Here is a 16,166-nt window from a genome sequence, read left to right on the forward strand (position 1 = left end):
CTATTGATGCTGTTCTAGAGCTCACCTTTATTTGATTTGCTTTGCATGGGGTGGAAGTTAAATTATCACTGTCATAGAATCATAGAATCAATAAGGTTGGAAAAGACCTCAGAGATCATCAAGTCCAACCTCTTACCCAACACCTCATGACTAACTAAAGCATGGCTTCAAGTGCCACGTTCAATCCTTTTTTGAAAACCTCCTGGGACAGGGACTCCACCACCTCCCTGAGCAGCACATTCCAATAGCCAATCACACTTTCTGTGAAGAACTTTCCCTTTACCTCGAGCCTAAACTTCCCCTGGCACAGCTTAAGACTCTGTCTTCTGGTGCTGGATGCCTGGGAGAACAGACCTACCCCCACCTGGCTACAACCACCCTTCAGGTAGTTGTAGAGAGCAATAAGGTCTCCCCTGAGCCTCCTCTTCATGTTAGTCTCTTCAAATTTTTGTGAAGAAACAAATATATCTATGGCAAAAACGAAGTGCTACATGGTTTCATTGAGGAAGAATTGTAACTTGTGACAAATGAAACATAAATTTCTCCAAGTTTCACTATAATTTTTTTTTTTTTTAAATTGTTTGCCAATAGTATCTCAATTAGGCAAATATGTAGTTTGTATGTAATTTCTGCTCTGAAGGCTGCTTAAATACATTTATGCAGCAGTTACTGGGGAACGTGGACAGAAGTAGCCCAACTTTGTTTTCATCTATCCATGTGAATATTTTCTGCATACACAGGAGTAGATATACTACACTTGCATTAGTCACTGTGATGGGAAGGCACTCTTTACTAGCACTGAGGCTCTGTGAGCTACTGTTTTGTGCAATGTTTTTGTATGTTAACAGCTGGTTCATGATGCTACTGTCAACCTTCTTTTGGCACCTTCACAACTCAGTAAGTTAATTTCATATGACAGCTAACGTCAACATTTCCTATCATTATAGTCTGTCTTAGGTGGCTGACATATATTGTTATGCCTGTGTTAGAAGCCACACTAAACCACCTGTCTCTCTCCTTTAGTGTATAGCACTATCCATATGCTTCTTCCTGTGCAGTGAAGGAAAACAGACACAGGCTCATGGCAAGCTAAACCATTGCTTGAGGTAGTGCTCAGGCTCCTTAGCTGATGTAACTTGCTCTCTGCACATGCTTACATTGCTCCTTTGATTTTATCAGACCCTATGCTCCTAACACAGACACCTTCAAAGTTTCTACTGTTAAACTTTTTCATGACTGTTCTGAAAGTTATTTGCTGTTTTCTCTGTTCCCTTTATTAAATTTCTTTTTTTTTTTTTTCCCCCATTTTAGGTTTGATTGTTTGATTGCTTTGGGTTTTTTTTAATTAACAGCCTTTATTTTTTTTGTTTTACTTCAGCTGTTAACATTATTTAATAATATTTGGGGTTATGTGAGAGAAGCTGGTTCTCTTTTTTCCATTGAATAAATATTCTAGTAATTTTATTTTACTTTTTTACGTTTCTCTGAGTGTTGGCTTCTTGTGTCTACATTCAGTGTTGGCTTGTGCTTTTTGTTTCTACTAGTTCAGTGGGCCAGGCAGTGCTGTGATTTTCCTGTCAACCATTTACCACCCTCCAGTTCAGCCGTTCCTCCTTGCCTTATAGGCACAGTGTTGAATTCTTTATTTTCTTCTGGAAACTTTAATTAGGACTCATGATGGTGATGAATAGGTTATATTAGATACTAAGTGCCTGGGTTAAAGATTTATGCAACAGCATGTGGGTACAGTTTCAGTAAACAAGTGAATGAGCAAGGATACCACATGCATAAAACCTGAGCTGCTGCAGAGAAGAAATGAATTCTCGTGGGGAAAAAAAACAAACACCAAAAAGGAAAAAGTAAAATCATAATTATGAAATTGGTAAATTATATGTCACATTGATTGCTATAGTGTGTTTATATTTGCTCCATTTGATATCCCAGATGTTCAAAGCAATGAAGTATGTCCTTGCCTGGGCTAACGGAAAGCTACAGAGAAGCCTTTTTCAATAAATGTTTAAACCTTTACTGCATTTCTAGAGGTTGTTTTTAGTTAGTCTGTTATGCTTGCCATTTTTTTTTTCTTCTTTCTTTTTCACTTTTTTCCTGGTAGTCCTCTGTTCCCTTCCAAGTGTGTTTTGAAAAATTTACTTGTTTGCAAACTGAGAAATAAAGGATATTTAATAGCATTCAAATAAGACATTCCCCTCTGTCTTGCAAATTTTGCTTTGGAAGAGGCACATAAAATACTTTCAGAAACAAACAATTATTATTTTTTTTTTATGTAACTTAGTTTTGTAAAATTAGAAGTTCACAATATTCTGAAAACATTGTTCCTGAGAGAGAAACATTTCACCACTGATCTTAGAGTAGTAATTCACAGTGACAAAGGCAGCCAGTATATTTCATTTGTTTTAAATTGTACATTTTGGAGGAGGAGGGAAAAGTACAAAATGTATTTTAAGTGCCTTGAGGTGTCTGTTGTACACAGGAGGCTCAGCAACTAGAATTCATCTCTGATGAATAATCAGAATCTTTTGTCTTTGATAATTCTTGTCCAGAGTAGACTTTATCAACAACACACATCTACTTTTTGTTAAGCATTTAAAGCACTCAGAAAACAAAGAAATAATCTTATATATTCAGAACTGATTGTAAGGTATGGTTTTAGGTGTAAAGATTTAGATGCTCCAGTGCAATCTGATTTCCACAAAAGAAATGACCATAATCTGATCTGTAACCAAGCACATCAGAAAGATATGAAAAGGGAAGGATAAAATTTCAATTTCAAAACATAACCCATATCCTCAATTTCCCATTCCATTGCTAAGACTTCCTCTCTATGCCCCACCTTACTTATGATCTGGTGAAATTCCATTCATGATGTTATGCTCATGGAACAAAAGTCTCACTTATAAAAGGATTTTCTTTATTTTTCATAATTTAGCTGAACCAACACAAAACTGAATACTGTAAAGCAACAAAAATGATGTAACATCTTTAATTGTTCTGTGTTTACTAAATAAGGCTACTACACTCCCTTTAAAATAAATCAAAACAGAGAGTAGAGTGAGGGATCTGGGTCTTGAGGTCTACATGTACAGTAAATGTATTTACCATCACTTATTGCAAGACATTTTAAACCTGACATTGTTCATTTATAGTGCAGTCAGTCCATAACACTTTTCAAGTGGTTGGGCTTTAATTGTTACTTTGACACTGATCAAAAATCCCAAGATTAAATAAGAATTTTGTAAATATTTATTTTACTTGAAGACAAAATTATCTATAGTTTATGTTTCCTGCAACGTCTGCATTAAATAAGCCTCAGATTAGAGCAGGCCTTAAAAAAATTTCTTTAATTGGCTTTTCATTTTTGTATGTTTCATCTATGGTCACTTGAAAAATCTCTATATATTTTTCTTTAGTAGAATATAACTAGCATAACACTAAAAGTTAATTGGAGTATTAGGTAGTATACTTGAAACCATAATATATGTACCAGGAAGAAATTAAGCTCCCTTGATTGCATCATACCAATATTTACCAAACCTACATACCAAAAGGTACAGTAAAAAGGAACAAGATTTTGTTTGTTTCTCTGCTTTATCATAATTTCCCCCTTGTCTATGCTGTCTTTGCTAAATTTTCACTAACCAATAATGCCAAAAATGTGGGCTCTCTAACAATGAGGTAAAACACTGAAAATGAGATCAAAGAACAGGCTTTGAACTGACCCTTACATAAGAGGAGGGGGAGAGAAACAAGGAGAGAGACAGAAAGAGAAGGAAAGAAAAGAAAATAAAGAAAGAAGAAAGGAAGAAAAAAAGAAAAGAGGGAAGGAAGGGAGGAAGGAAGGAAAGAAAAAGAAAAAAAAGAAAAAGAAAAAGAGAAAAAGAAAAAGAAAAGGAAAACCTTGCTATGACGAGCAATGAGTAAAATATTTTACACTCTATTTTTATCAGTACATAAAGACAAAAAATAAAATAAAAAATGCCTTCCAACAGTGCAATGGTTGAATGCATTTATGTAATATAAACAACATTATTCTTTGCTTTTTCTACACAGTCCTCTCTGGTCATGCTTTACATCCAGAATGTCCCAATGGAAGAAAGCAAACGACACCAGTCACTTCAGAGACAACTGAAGTAATAAAACACAACTTAACTCTGAACCACTTGTCATGACCGTCAGAGTTATCACGTTAATTGTTAAATAGGATTCTCTACAAATATACAACATATAAAAACTGTTAAATATATAACTTTAGGCTTTTCAAAATACATTTAATGATCTCTTTCAAACAAGTGTTACTTTTGTTTTCTCTTTAATTTGCTTTCTGGTGCTAAATGGTGTATCAGATGAGACATAGGCCACAGATGACCAAACATGCTCTTTGCAAATACTGTATTATCCAACTTTAACTATCAAAAATGGAACTGTAGAAGAGACATGTTTAACTGGTTAAAACTGAAAATGATTTTAGTACGAGAAAGTCAATCTAAATACAGAGGAATAAAGGTGCCATGTAGACAGTTTGTGTTCTTTTTGTCCAAGTTTTTTCAAACATAGGTTGTTTTCTCTCGGTGCTCCATTATGTTCTTTCAAACGTGGCATGTCAAGAGCAGGTCACTGCGTATGCTTTTACTGCAGCTTTCCATAAAGACTTCTGCTGGACACCAACATCTCAGCTTTCTGAAAGCTGGAATGTCTTTGTGGAGACCTCCTACAATTTAATGACATAACTCAATAGTAAGATTGTGTCCACTTTAAAATAGATTTTGCTCTTTGGTCTATTGTATATACTGAAAGTATAAGAAAATAAAAGCAATTCAGACAGTTTAGGGCACAAGAAGAGTTTTTCTTTTGCACCTTAGTGTCCTCCCATAGGCAAAACAGTCTTCTCTAAGGCTGATTGGGATGATACTCTTCATTGTAGCAGACTCTTCGGATTAAAACACGTAGGTAACAGCAAGTCCATCAGTGGTGTATAACGCAGATGAAACGTTAACCATGAACTTTTTTGTATTGCTAATGCCCAAGTATATCTCTTTTTCTATATTCCTTAGTCCAGTGATCCTTAGTATGGTAGAACAAACTTTAGCTCATAATGTAGAGGAATTATGCTGTCATTCGTGACATACAGAGAAACAGACAGTTGAGTTGATGACATATAACGGATGATGATCAACAGCAGTGAAACTTGACTAAGTTAAGTAGCTCACACAGAGCCTAAACCACTCCTACGAGGATTCTGTGTTGCTGCATTTGTCAGGAGACCTGTAAATCAATAAGAAAAAAATAAGTCAGTGTCTTAATTTACAATCCTGATTATCTTTGTTGCCTATTGTTTAAAAATACATTGTTCTGAGATTTTTCAAGATGACAGTTAATAAATTTAAAGGTATTTATTTTTCACAGCAAGCACTTTTACTGATAACTGACATATGAACAAACCTACATTTTTATTGTTAAAAAAAAAATAACACTAGTCATTATTTCTAATTCAGTCATGAATATAAATGGCAACTTACAATAACTTGAATGCCACCTAATTTCTATTAAGGTCCATGCACATTATTTTTCTTTAAAATATCACAATATGTTCTTTTACCTGTATTAAAGTTGTATATAATAATATCTAATGCACACAGCGATTAAGATGACTATTGATTTTTATGTACAGGGTATGGTGAAGAATAGACATGGAAGCCATGACCATTTATTAAAAATGCAGTACTGGAGGCTTTTCTGACTTCGTTTCCATGAGCACTAGAGTGCACCTAATTTAATCAATGCTGCCCTCTAGCGATACAATTACAAGTGCAAATTACTGTAAATAATGTTTATTAATAGTCAATTTAATCAGAAAATTAGTATTGTTACACAACAGTGTAAAAATAAATGGCAAAAGGATGAAAATAGGTGAAGCACTTCCTTATGAACCTGTTTGAAAGAGAGTGAAATAGAAGCAGTGGTTTGAAAGGAAAAGAGAACTGCAGTTCACACTACTAAAAAAAAAAGAGTACTAGAAGACAGCACAAACACAAATGAGAATGCAATGACTGACTGATACAAGACGCCAGCTACTCATGCTCACCCAAAATATTAGTTTAGAAATTACATAGTGTAGAAGACAAAATGTTTTGAGGTGTATTAAGCAAGCATGATTGTTACAAAATGCTGTATAAATGTTCAAACACCATCTTCTGCTTTGGCATTGTTCTGTCTCCAAATAGTCAGAACTCTTGTTACTGATGGAAATGCCATGCATAACTCCAGTAAATACTGAACAGTGAATGCGAAAGAGCAAACAAATAAGAAAATTCAATTCACTCAGTTCAAGCCGTGTATTAAATTTAGAGTTAACCTAACCCTCAGAGCAGTAAATTAAAGAAATACCTGCCTCCAAATCAATTCAGTGACAGCTTGAAACATGGATCTCTCTATTTATGTATGTAGAAAGACAGACAGACAGATAGATAGATAGATAGATAGATAGATAGATGACAGCTAGAAAGACAGACAGATGAATATTTTCTTTATAAGGCATAAAATGTATGTCTACTTTTGTCCTCTCACCTTTTCCAGGAAAAAACACCCCAGAAATCTTGAAAACAGCCTTTCCTTTTCGGACTAGTGATCAGATCTCCAAACCACATGGCCTCAGACAGGCTGAAGGCAAAAAACCTTGTTGATTATTGTGATATATTCCCTTTTTAAAATATACATTCATCAAAAGAAATTATTTTAAAGTTTTGCTTCTGTTAATTGTTCTTTTTCTCCCTTGTACTCTTTCTTGGGCTTTCCACTATACTCCCTAGTTTTGTCCCTTTAGAAAAGAACACAACTTTTAAGGTAGCAATACTTTTTAGGCAGTAAGGCACAAAGCAAAAGATTTGTAGTTTATTAGGTCTGAAAGTAAACTACTATTGTGTTAAGAATTAGGCTGACTTAGATCCATCTTTCTGGAATTACGCTGAAATAGCCCAAAGCTAAAAGCAACAGCGTACACTGCTGATGGACTGTTCAGTGTTTTACTACTGTGCTTCTCTACCATATTGGTCCCAGGATGGAGAGTGAATTCAGGTACAACCACATTCATTTGCAGATACCTGCTGCTTTGTCATTTTATGGATAGAAAAGCTTCCTTTCTGACTTGCTAACACTGTCTCCACTTCGCACTTCCCTGCTGAGTGAATATGGTATCAATACTTTAAAAGAAGGAGAAAAGGAGGCACAATTACACATTTTAAAAATGCTGGGTGAGGGCAGAGAGCAAGCTTGAAATAAAGTGATAACAGGAAGAGGAACAGATTAGAGAACAGGAGGTGAATTTACAGCTTTTGACAATGACAGGAGAAAATGGAAGGAGAATAGGATAAAAAGGCATAGGTTAGCCAGGGAAGTTTAACCATCATTTGTTAATGAAGGCATGAAAAAACAAGTAAGATAGGTAATAGGAACAACACAGGAGGAAGAGGACAGGAGACAATAGGAATAGTCCAGAGAAGAGGACCCACTTCCTGTTTGTTGGTTTGGTTTTTTGCCCCTTCATTGTTCATTACAGGTAAATTGATCACTCCTCAGAAAACCAGACAGATCAAGTAAGAGGGTTTCCCAAAACTACCACAAAAAGGACTTCTCTACTATTTATACTAACGGCTCAAAGCATAGAATAGAACCACAGAATCATTTAGGTTGGAAAAGACCTTTAAGACCATTGAATCCAGCTGTTAACCTAACACTGCTAAGACCACCTCCAAACCATGCCCGTAAGTGCCACATATACACATCTTTTAAATACCTCCAGGGCTGTTGACTTCACCACTTCGCTGAACAGCCTGTTCCAATGCTTGATGACCCTTTCAGTGAAGAATTTTCTTTCTAATATTAATTCTAAACCTCTCCTGGCACAACTTGAGGCCATTTCCTCTTGTCTTATCACTTAGTTGGGAAAAGACACTGACATCCACCTTGCTACAACCTCCTTTATGGTAGTCATGGACAGCAGCTCCCTTGAGCCTCCTTTTTTCCAGACTAAATAACACCAGCTCCCTCAGTCAGTCTTTATAAGACTTGTGCTCTAGACCCTTCATCACCTTTTTTGCTCTTTGAACATACTCCAGTACCTCAATGTCTTGTAGCAAGCGGCCCAAAACTGAACACAGTTTTCTAAGTGTGGCTTCATCAGTGCTGAACACAGGGGAACCATCATAAACCCACGCTGACTGGGCCTGATTGCTTGTCTGTGTGATGACACTCAAGGTCATCTGCTCCACAACCTTCCTCTTCAGGGAGGTAAGGCTGACAGGCCTGCAGTTCTCCAGATCCTCCTTCCAGCCCTTCTTGTAGATGGGAATCACATTTGCTAACCTCCTTTCAACTGGGACCTCCTTGATTAGCCAGAGCTGTGATAAATGATGGCTTGGAGAGCACTTCAGCCAGCTCCTTAAGTACTACCCAGCCCCGTGGACATGTGTGTCTAAGTGGTATAGCAAGTCACTAACACTTGGATAATGGGGGCTGCTCCCCATCTCTGCCTTCTGCTTAAGGGGGCTGGGTATCTAGTGAACAACTAGTCTTATTATTAAAGACTGAGGTAAAGAGGTATTAAGTACCTCAGCCTTTTCCTTATCCTTTGTCACTATGTTTCCCCTTACATACAATAATGGATGAAGATCCTCTATAGTCTTCCTGCTTATTGTCTTTAACAGAAGTAGCCAGATTAACTTCTAGTTGGGATGATTTTCTCCTTGTACAACCTCGGGGTATCCTTGCAGACCTTGTGAGTTGCCCACCCCTTCTTCAAAAAGTTGCAAACTTAATTTTATCCTGAGTTCCAGCCAAAGCTTTCTATTCCTCTGGGTCAGTCTTCTTTGCTAGCATCTCTTCTTTTGACATACAGGGAAGGACTGCTCATGCACCTTTAAGATTCCCTTCTTGAAGAATGTCCAGCCTTTCACGCTGCCTCCCAAGGAACTCTGCAAACTTGTCTCCAAAAGAGGTTCAAGTCTGCCCTCCAGAAGTCTGAGGCAGGCATTCTACTAAACTTCCTCCAAGAATCGAAAACTTGAAACAAAGCCCATGAAAAGTACCAGATCCATGATAGGTAAGCTTAAACAAAAATGGTGTTCTTGATGACTGTTTGGCTATAACTACTAGAATATTAATTATGCAATAAAAACTGCAAATGAAACAGCTACATATATAAATCTGCTTTAAAGCTTGGGAAAGATGTGTTGCATTTTGTTTCTTTTTCCCTTGACTTAGAATATTTGCAGCAGTATTGAATTAAGTAGAGCCTGTTTACAAATCACATAGTACTTCTGTTTGTCTCTAGACAGACTTCACGTCAGTTCTAGGGACCATTGCACAAGTCTGTCACTGACTTTGGTGAAGTCAGAATTTCTCACCAATGCTTCAGACAGCAGGTTCTGCTTCCTTCTGGAGGAGTCAGATGTGCTCCATAGAAATGTGCTTAAGAAGAAAACTAATTTATTGACTGCGTATTAATAGATAATAGAAAGCATGAGAAATAATACATTTCGCATCATCATATATATCCTATTATAGTTCTTGGATGGCTTGAGTATGTCCTGAGAGTGTTTAGCTTATTAGGGCAATCAACACTGCCCACTTAATTTGTCTTACTCTGGAGGGATTCGGAAAAGGGACAGTCTATGTCCAACTGTGCTCTAATAGCACACAAAATAAAGTAATGTATTGGTTCATTTCTGTGGTCAAATACAAAGGAAAATGTTATGCAAGTTGCTGACTTACACGTTTTTATTTTTTCTGTCAAAAGAAATGCACCCAAAACCTTTGTCAGTAGTTTCAAGGACTGAGTTTGTTTACACAATGTTTGAATTTCTTATTGCAAACAAGAAAATTGAGCCAGGCTTACTATTACTGGCAAATATTTCCAGAGTAGGACTGAGTTTCAAGTAAGTCTGGCCTGACCTTTTACTTTAAATGGAATCCACATAAATATCAACAATTCCACTTCAATTCTGGTAAAGCTTCAGCAGTTTCATCTGGTTTACTCTCTGTATTTTTAGAATAAAGATGGGAGTCAGAGAGAGCCAAAGTAATTATTTTTGACTCCCTGTCAAAGTTATATTGTTGCTCTGTGATGACAACTCTGAACTATCATGTTTGCAGTACTGATTTTCTGGAAATGTGCCGAGTGCCTACAAAGTAACTGGTCATAGTAAAGAGGTTTCAGTGTTACATAAAAGCTGAACCACTTCTCTGAACTGAGTATTTCACTTTTTCAACTACAGTCTTAAAAATAGTTCAATGAGTCTTAGGATTCTGTATATCAATTATCACTGTAAATTACTTCTGGCTGGGTTTTGTTGTTGTCGTTGGGGTTTTTGGTGGTGGTTGGTTGTTTTTTGTTTGTTTGTTTGTTTTCCAGAGAAAATTCACAAAGATCGATAGGGGTTGGGACAGTCTGTCTCACAAATCTACTCACAATGAAAAGAGTTCCAAGCCTTTTACTGGTGCAAGTCAGGTAAACAGAACATCTTTCCCCTCTGCTGCTGCAGCTGTATATTCTAGGTCCCTGAATAGCTAAGCATGTATAATGCAGAAAGAAACATATAAAATCATTAAAATATCCAAGGAAAACCTTACACTGCCTTGTGAGATACCTCATGCTTTACAGGAATAAAAATGTAAATTTCTGGTGATGACCCAAGCAGTAGCAGTGACCTGTTGCACTTATGAGAACTCCCTAATCCCTCCCGAAAATGTACTCTGTTTATCTCCGTTCCTCTCCATGCAGGTCACATACACAAGCGGAATTGTTTAAACTTCTGGGGTAGGGGCGGGGGGGAGAAAAAAAAAGAAAGACAAGTTAATCTAAAGTGTCTTTGGTTATTAGGAATAAGAAAAAGAAGGATGGAAGCTACTAAGTAGTAAATATACTCTTCTCATTGAGCTACTTTAGGGAAGGACATCTGAGTTTAAACTACAATACCTGCAGCATCAGGGGTACTAAGACTGGTCAAATTCAGTGTCTGTGCATGTGGCTGAATGTTTATGAAAGCAATCTTTGGACTCTATTTTGCAACCAGCTCTTAAGACAGTGAGAGGGATTAAGAATTGGTTACATAATAGAGTCCAAAAAGTGGTGGTCAATGGTGCCAAGTCCAGCTGGAGTGCTGTAACTAGTAGAGCCCCCCAGGGATAAGTGCTGGGTCTGGTCCTGTTCAACATCTGTATCGGTGACATTGATGAGGGAACAGAGTCTGCTCAGCAAGTTTGCTGATGATGCCAAACTGGGAGGCTTGGGTGATACGCCTGAAGGTGTGTGGCCATTCAGCGAGACCTGGACAGACTGAGCTGGGCAGACAGGAACCTAATGAGGTTCAACAAGGATAAGTGCAGAGTCCTTCACTATGGAAGGAATAATGAATTGCACCAGTACAAGCTGGGAGGTGATCTGCTAGAGACCAGCCCTGTAGAGAAGGACTTGGGAGTCCTGGTGGACAGCAACTTATCCATGGGAGAGCAATGTGCCCTCGTGGCCAAGAAGGTCAATGGGATCCTGGGGTGCATTAAGAGGAGTGTGTCCAGCAGATTGAGGGAGGTTCTCCTCCCACTCTGTTCTGCCTAGTGAGACCTCATCTGGAATATTGCATCCAGTTTTGGGCTCCTCAGTTCAGGAGGGACAGGGATCTACTTGGCAGAAACCAACGGATGATTAAGAGACTAGCATGATCTTTATGAGGAGAGGCTGAGAGACCTGGGGCTTTTTAGTCTGGAGAGGAGAAGGCTGAGAAGGGATTTAATAGATGTTTACAAATATCTGAGGGCTGAGTGTCAAGAGGGAGGGGACAGGCTCTGCTCAGTTGCACTCTGTGATAGAACAAGGGGCAATGGATATAAACTACAGCACATGAGGTTCCACCTCAACATGAGGAGGAACTTCTTCACTGGGAGCACTGGAACAGGCTCCCCAGAGAGGTTGTGGAGTCTCCTCTGGAGACTTTCAAGACCTACCTGGATGTGTTCCTGTGTGACCTGCACTAGATTCTATGTTCCTGCTCTGGCTGGGGGTGTGTGTGTGTTCGTGGAGTGGACTTGATGATCTCCAGAGGTCCCTTCCAATCCCTAACATCTGTGATCCAGTCTAGCATATCAGGTAGTGTACACACAGGTATACATTCCTGTGTTGTACTCCAACAAAGTAGCATTCAGGTGTTACAGACAGCAGAATATAGTGATTATAGGCATCCTCTAAGAGAACATGCATTTTCCTTAAAACCCACTGTATGGTTATTTTCACTTCTACTACTCAACACACACACAAACCCCAAGTACTTATTTTAAGTTTGAGACTCTTTGTGAATGAGATTATTTTTTTTACAATAACAATTATTTTAATATCAATAATCTGTTCAGAATTAAATCCAAAAGGTGCCTTGCCCCCTTAAATAACACTCCTAGACCTTTCTTTTCAACTTCCTCTGATCATCTTCCAGGACTATCACCTTGATTATTAATTTCTTATTCTGTTAAAATCCTGTTTTTTTCATACTACCCTTGTTGAATATAGAAGATCTTGGAATGTGCTGGATCAGAACTTGCACTCCTTCCTTCTACCAAATTGCCCATTACTCCAGAAGCGATACTAGTGAAGGCAGTGGGACTGTTCTTATAATTAAATAATCCTTATAATGAATGAAGGTGTTAGAAGCAAGTGTTGTAACCTGAAACTTATCTAACCCTGGGTCATGTAGATGACATTTGTTTAAGAGCTCAACCTTAGGTGTATATGCTTTGCAGCATCTGAACATATGCTATGGAAAAGCAATGGAAGTGGCAGAAAAGACAAGCAAGAGATCTGTGTTTAGAACATTCAAAGCCCTTGAGTCCAAAAACAACCATGGGGCATTTTTGCCTATTGTGGATAACAAAAGAGCCAGCTAGGTCTCCTTCTGCCCTCTGTGAAAGGGCAGATAGAAAGGGAATGATGATATCTTGCAAGGTGTAACAATGCAGAAGAATGTGCTTTCATCTCTTGTAGTTAACATGAAAAACAAATACACTTAAATAACTGTAGCTAAAGGCCTTGAGCAGTAACCCAGTTCTATGTGATTTTCCTTTGATCTTTTTAAATGGATAGAAGCCTGCACCTATACAAAGCTTAGTAGCAGGTAAACCGATGAAAGATTTGTAACTAGCATGGCATTTTAAACTTGAAAAATTACTATATCTCTGTCTCCCTTTTATTCTTAAAAAAAAAAAGAAAAAGAAAAAGAAAAGAAAATAAAAGAGAAGAAAAGAGGAAAGGAAAGGAAAGGAAAGGAAAGGAAAGGAAAGGAAAGGAAAGGAAAGGAAAGGAAAGGAAAGGAAAGGAAAGGAAAGGAAAGGAAAGGAAAGGAAAGGAAAGGAAAGGAAAGGAAAGGAAAGGAAAGGAAAGGAAAGGAAAGGAAAGGAAAGGAAAGGAAAGGAAAGGAAAGGAAAGGAAAGGAAAGGAAAGGAAAGGAAAGGGAAGGGAAGGGAAGGGAAGGGAAGGGAAGGGAAGGGAAGGGAAGGGAAGGGGAAAGGGAAAGGAAAGGGAAAGGAAAGGAAAGGAAAGGGAAGAAAAGAGAAGAAAAGAAAAGAGAAAAGAAGAAAAGAAAAGAGAAAAGGAAAGAAAAGGAGAGAAAAGGAAAGAAAAAGAAAAGAAAAAAAAGAAAAGGAAAGAAAAGAAAAGAAAGAAAAGGAAAGAAAAGAAAAGCATGATTGAAACTGTGTAAGAATAGCCAGGAGCTTTCCTCAGAGTACTGAAAAAATAACTTGGATTTACCATTGCTGACTCTTTTTTGTCCAAGGTAGGAGACAGGTTCACATCAAAACACCAATGCACCTAAGAATCTACTTTTATTTAAATGCAGCCAATTAATGTACACTTAACTCTGAATATTCATACCTATATAGAAAGTATACTCTTTATAGATTAACAACTCTTAACACAGATATAACCTTAATTACATTAAACCTTCTTGTGAGGAAGTGCCTTAATGTTTCTGTGTGCTTCTGGGGTTACTTAGCCTGGAGAAGAGGAGGCTCAGGGGAGACCTTATTGCTGTCTACAACTACCTGAAGGGAGGTCGTAGCCAGGTGGGGGTCGGTCTCTTCTCCCAGACAACCATCACCAGAACAAGAGGACACAGTCTCAAGCTGCACCAGGGGAGGTTTAGGCTGGATGTTAGGAAGAAGTTCTTCATAGAAAGAGTGATTGGCCATTGGAATGGGCTGCCCAGGGAGGTGGTAGAGTTGCCATCACTGGAGGTGTTTAGGAAGAGACTGGATGGGGCACTTGGTGCCGTGGTTTAGTTGATTAGACAGTATTGGATGATAGGTTGGACTCAATGATCTCAAAGGTCTTTTCCAACCTGGTTAATTCTATTCTAATAAAAATCTATTAGACATTATGATCTTCCTTAAAATGATGCTTGTATTGCCACAACAGAAGAATATCTCATGAAGAGGGTGATTTAATGTTTACTAGTGTACTAAACAGGAAAAAAAAAGGTAAGAAAAAAACCAACCCAAACTAAAAACCAAGCAACATCAGCAAGTGCTGAAGTACACAGACAAATCAAAACTCTTACTTTGTCTTCCCTAATTAGAAAAGAAGATTATCCAGGGGCATCTGTGAATGACATCTGATTGACAGGCAGATGGTCTGAAGCAAGGTTAGTCTCAAAAAAACCTGGAACAATTATTTCCTAAGACTGATTGTGACAATAAACCATAAATGAGTAATGCACCAAAAAGGCAATGTGCTTTTGGGGGGAATATTTAGAATATTTCATCCACTAAAAGATGCAATTATGAATTAAAAAGCATAAGCTTTAAATAGGAAGTTCAATTGCTCAGTATTCACCAGCAAGATATGATGTCTGCTTTACATTTTCCATCCAATAATTTATTGCTTAAGAAAGCAGTCATGTTTCACAGCGTTCCAGAAAGCAATGTAGCACAGCAGATGACTTTAAACAAGCAACCTTTATAAATATGTTGTGTATGGGAAATAAATCCCAATATTTAAAATTACTCTGCTTAGCCTGTGTCTATGACTTGAGGAGAATTTACTAAGTGGACAACTGAGAGTAAAGAACATATATATAGGTTGGTCAGCTAAGATGAATGCAGGAAGATTTTTAGTCTCTCATAGCCCTGTTTGAAAAGAAAACCAAGAACTTATATATCATTCTTCTGTACATACAGGCATCCACTGCAAACAGAAATGCAAGTGTGGTCTTCAACAAAGACCATGTCCACATGTATATGGACACATAAATAGAAGAAAGCCCACTGCAAAGAAGGGCAAATTTTCCAAAGGCAAATTTTACTTAAACACAATTGGTTTTCAGCAATACCCTAATATATGTATGGAAAACAACAAAAGCATGAAACAGTAATGATTAGTTCAGCTCTTTGAATCTTGATTCTGCTCACTTTTAGTACAAACTCCAAAATTCCAAGCCTAACAAATCACTGCATCCTTGTTAACAGGATTATAAGATTTAGTTCCTGGTCTGAGAGACACAGTATGAAATGTGAAAATCTCTCTGAAATACCTCATCACAGAAATGGGGAGTTTCTTCAGGAATGTAAAATATATAGTCCTTACAAAGTCACTGTTTCTGACTTGTGTCATACCAAGTTTTTTTACTGTTCCTTTAATCCTTCATTCAACTATAAATCTTCTGAGAGCACAATGGAAGATGTAGTGACAAACTATTTTTGTCAAGATTTGTGTGAGGGGAAAACTGACAGCAGTATATGTTGATCCTCTCTTTAATGACAAAATATCCATACAACTTGCAGACTTTCAAATGCTCCTGTACGTGCTTTCAGGAAATACTTTGTTTGTTTTGCGATCTATTCTTATAATCCTGACTACAATACCCTTTGGACACCTGTTCTCATCCTGCAGTTTTAAGTTCTACATGACTATGCTAAAGCTGGGAACAAGGATGAGATGGAATTTAAGAATCATTACACCAAACTAGCTAACTATAACATTTTAAGCCCTTAGTGGCAAGGCAAACACTTAAATGCATTATACTGCGTAGGACTCTGATTAACAATGCAAATATATTTAAACTTAACACAAACGAGAGATGTATGCAATGCAGTAGTTCAAAAACCAACCAGTG

The 16,166-nt window shown here is 37.6% G+C and overlaps 1 protein-coding gene across 2 annotated transcripts in view; it reads right to left on the reverse strand.

Moving 5' to 3' along the window:
- Positions 1-3,921: 3,921 nt before the first annotated feature.
- Positions 3,922-16,166, reverse strand: part of TAFA5 (TAFA chemokine like family member 5) — a 410,532-nt gene continuing 398,287 nt past the window's right edge. The window contains exons 4-5 of one of the 2 annotated variants that reach the window (XR_008463109.1): positions 6,583-6,675; positions 3,922-5,280 (exon numbers count right to left, since the gene is read on the reverse strand). Coding sequence is in view for 1 of the 2 variants with exons in the window: in XM_054178703.1 (XP_054034678.1) it covers positions 5,272-5,280 (9 nt within the window). In the remaining variant the exon portion in view is untranslated. The remainder of the gene's footprint in view (positions 5,281-6,582; positions 6,676-16,166) is intronic. The other variant, XM_054178703.1, reaches the window with a different exon arrangement.

Source organism: Dryobates pubescens, chromosome Z (genome assembly GCF_014839835.1).
Source record: "Dryobates pubescens isolate bDryPub1 chromosome Z, bDryPub1.pri, whole genome shotgun sequence".
Lineage (NCBI taxonomy): Eukaryota > Metazoa > Chordata > Aves > Piciformes > Picidae > Dryobates > Dryobates pubescens.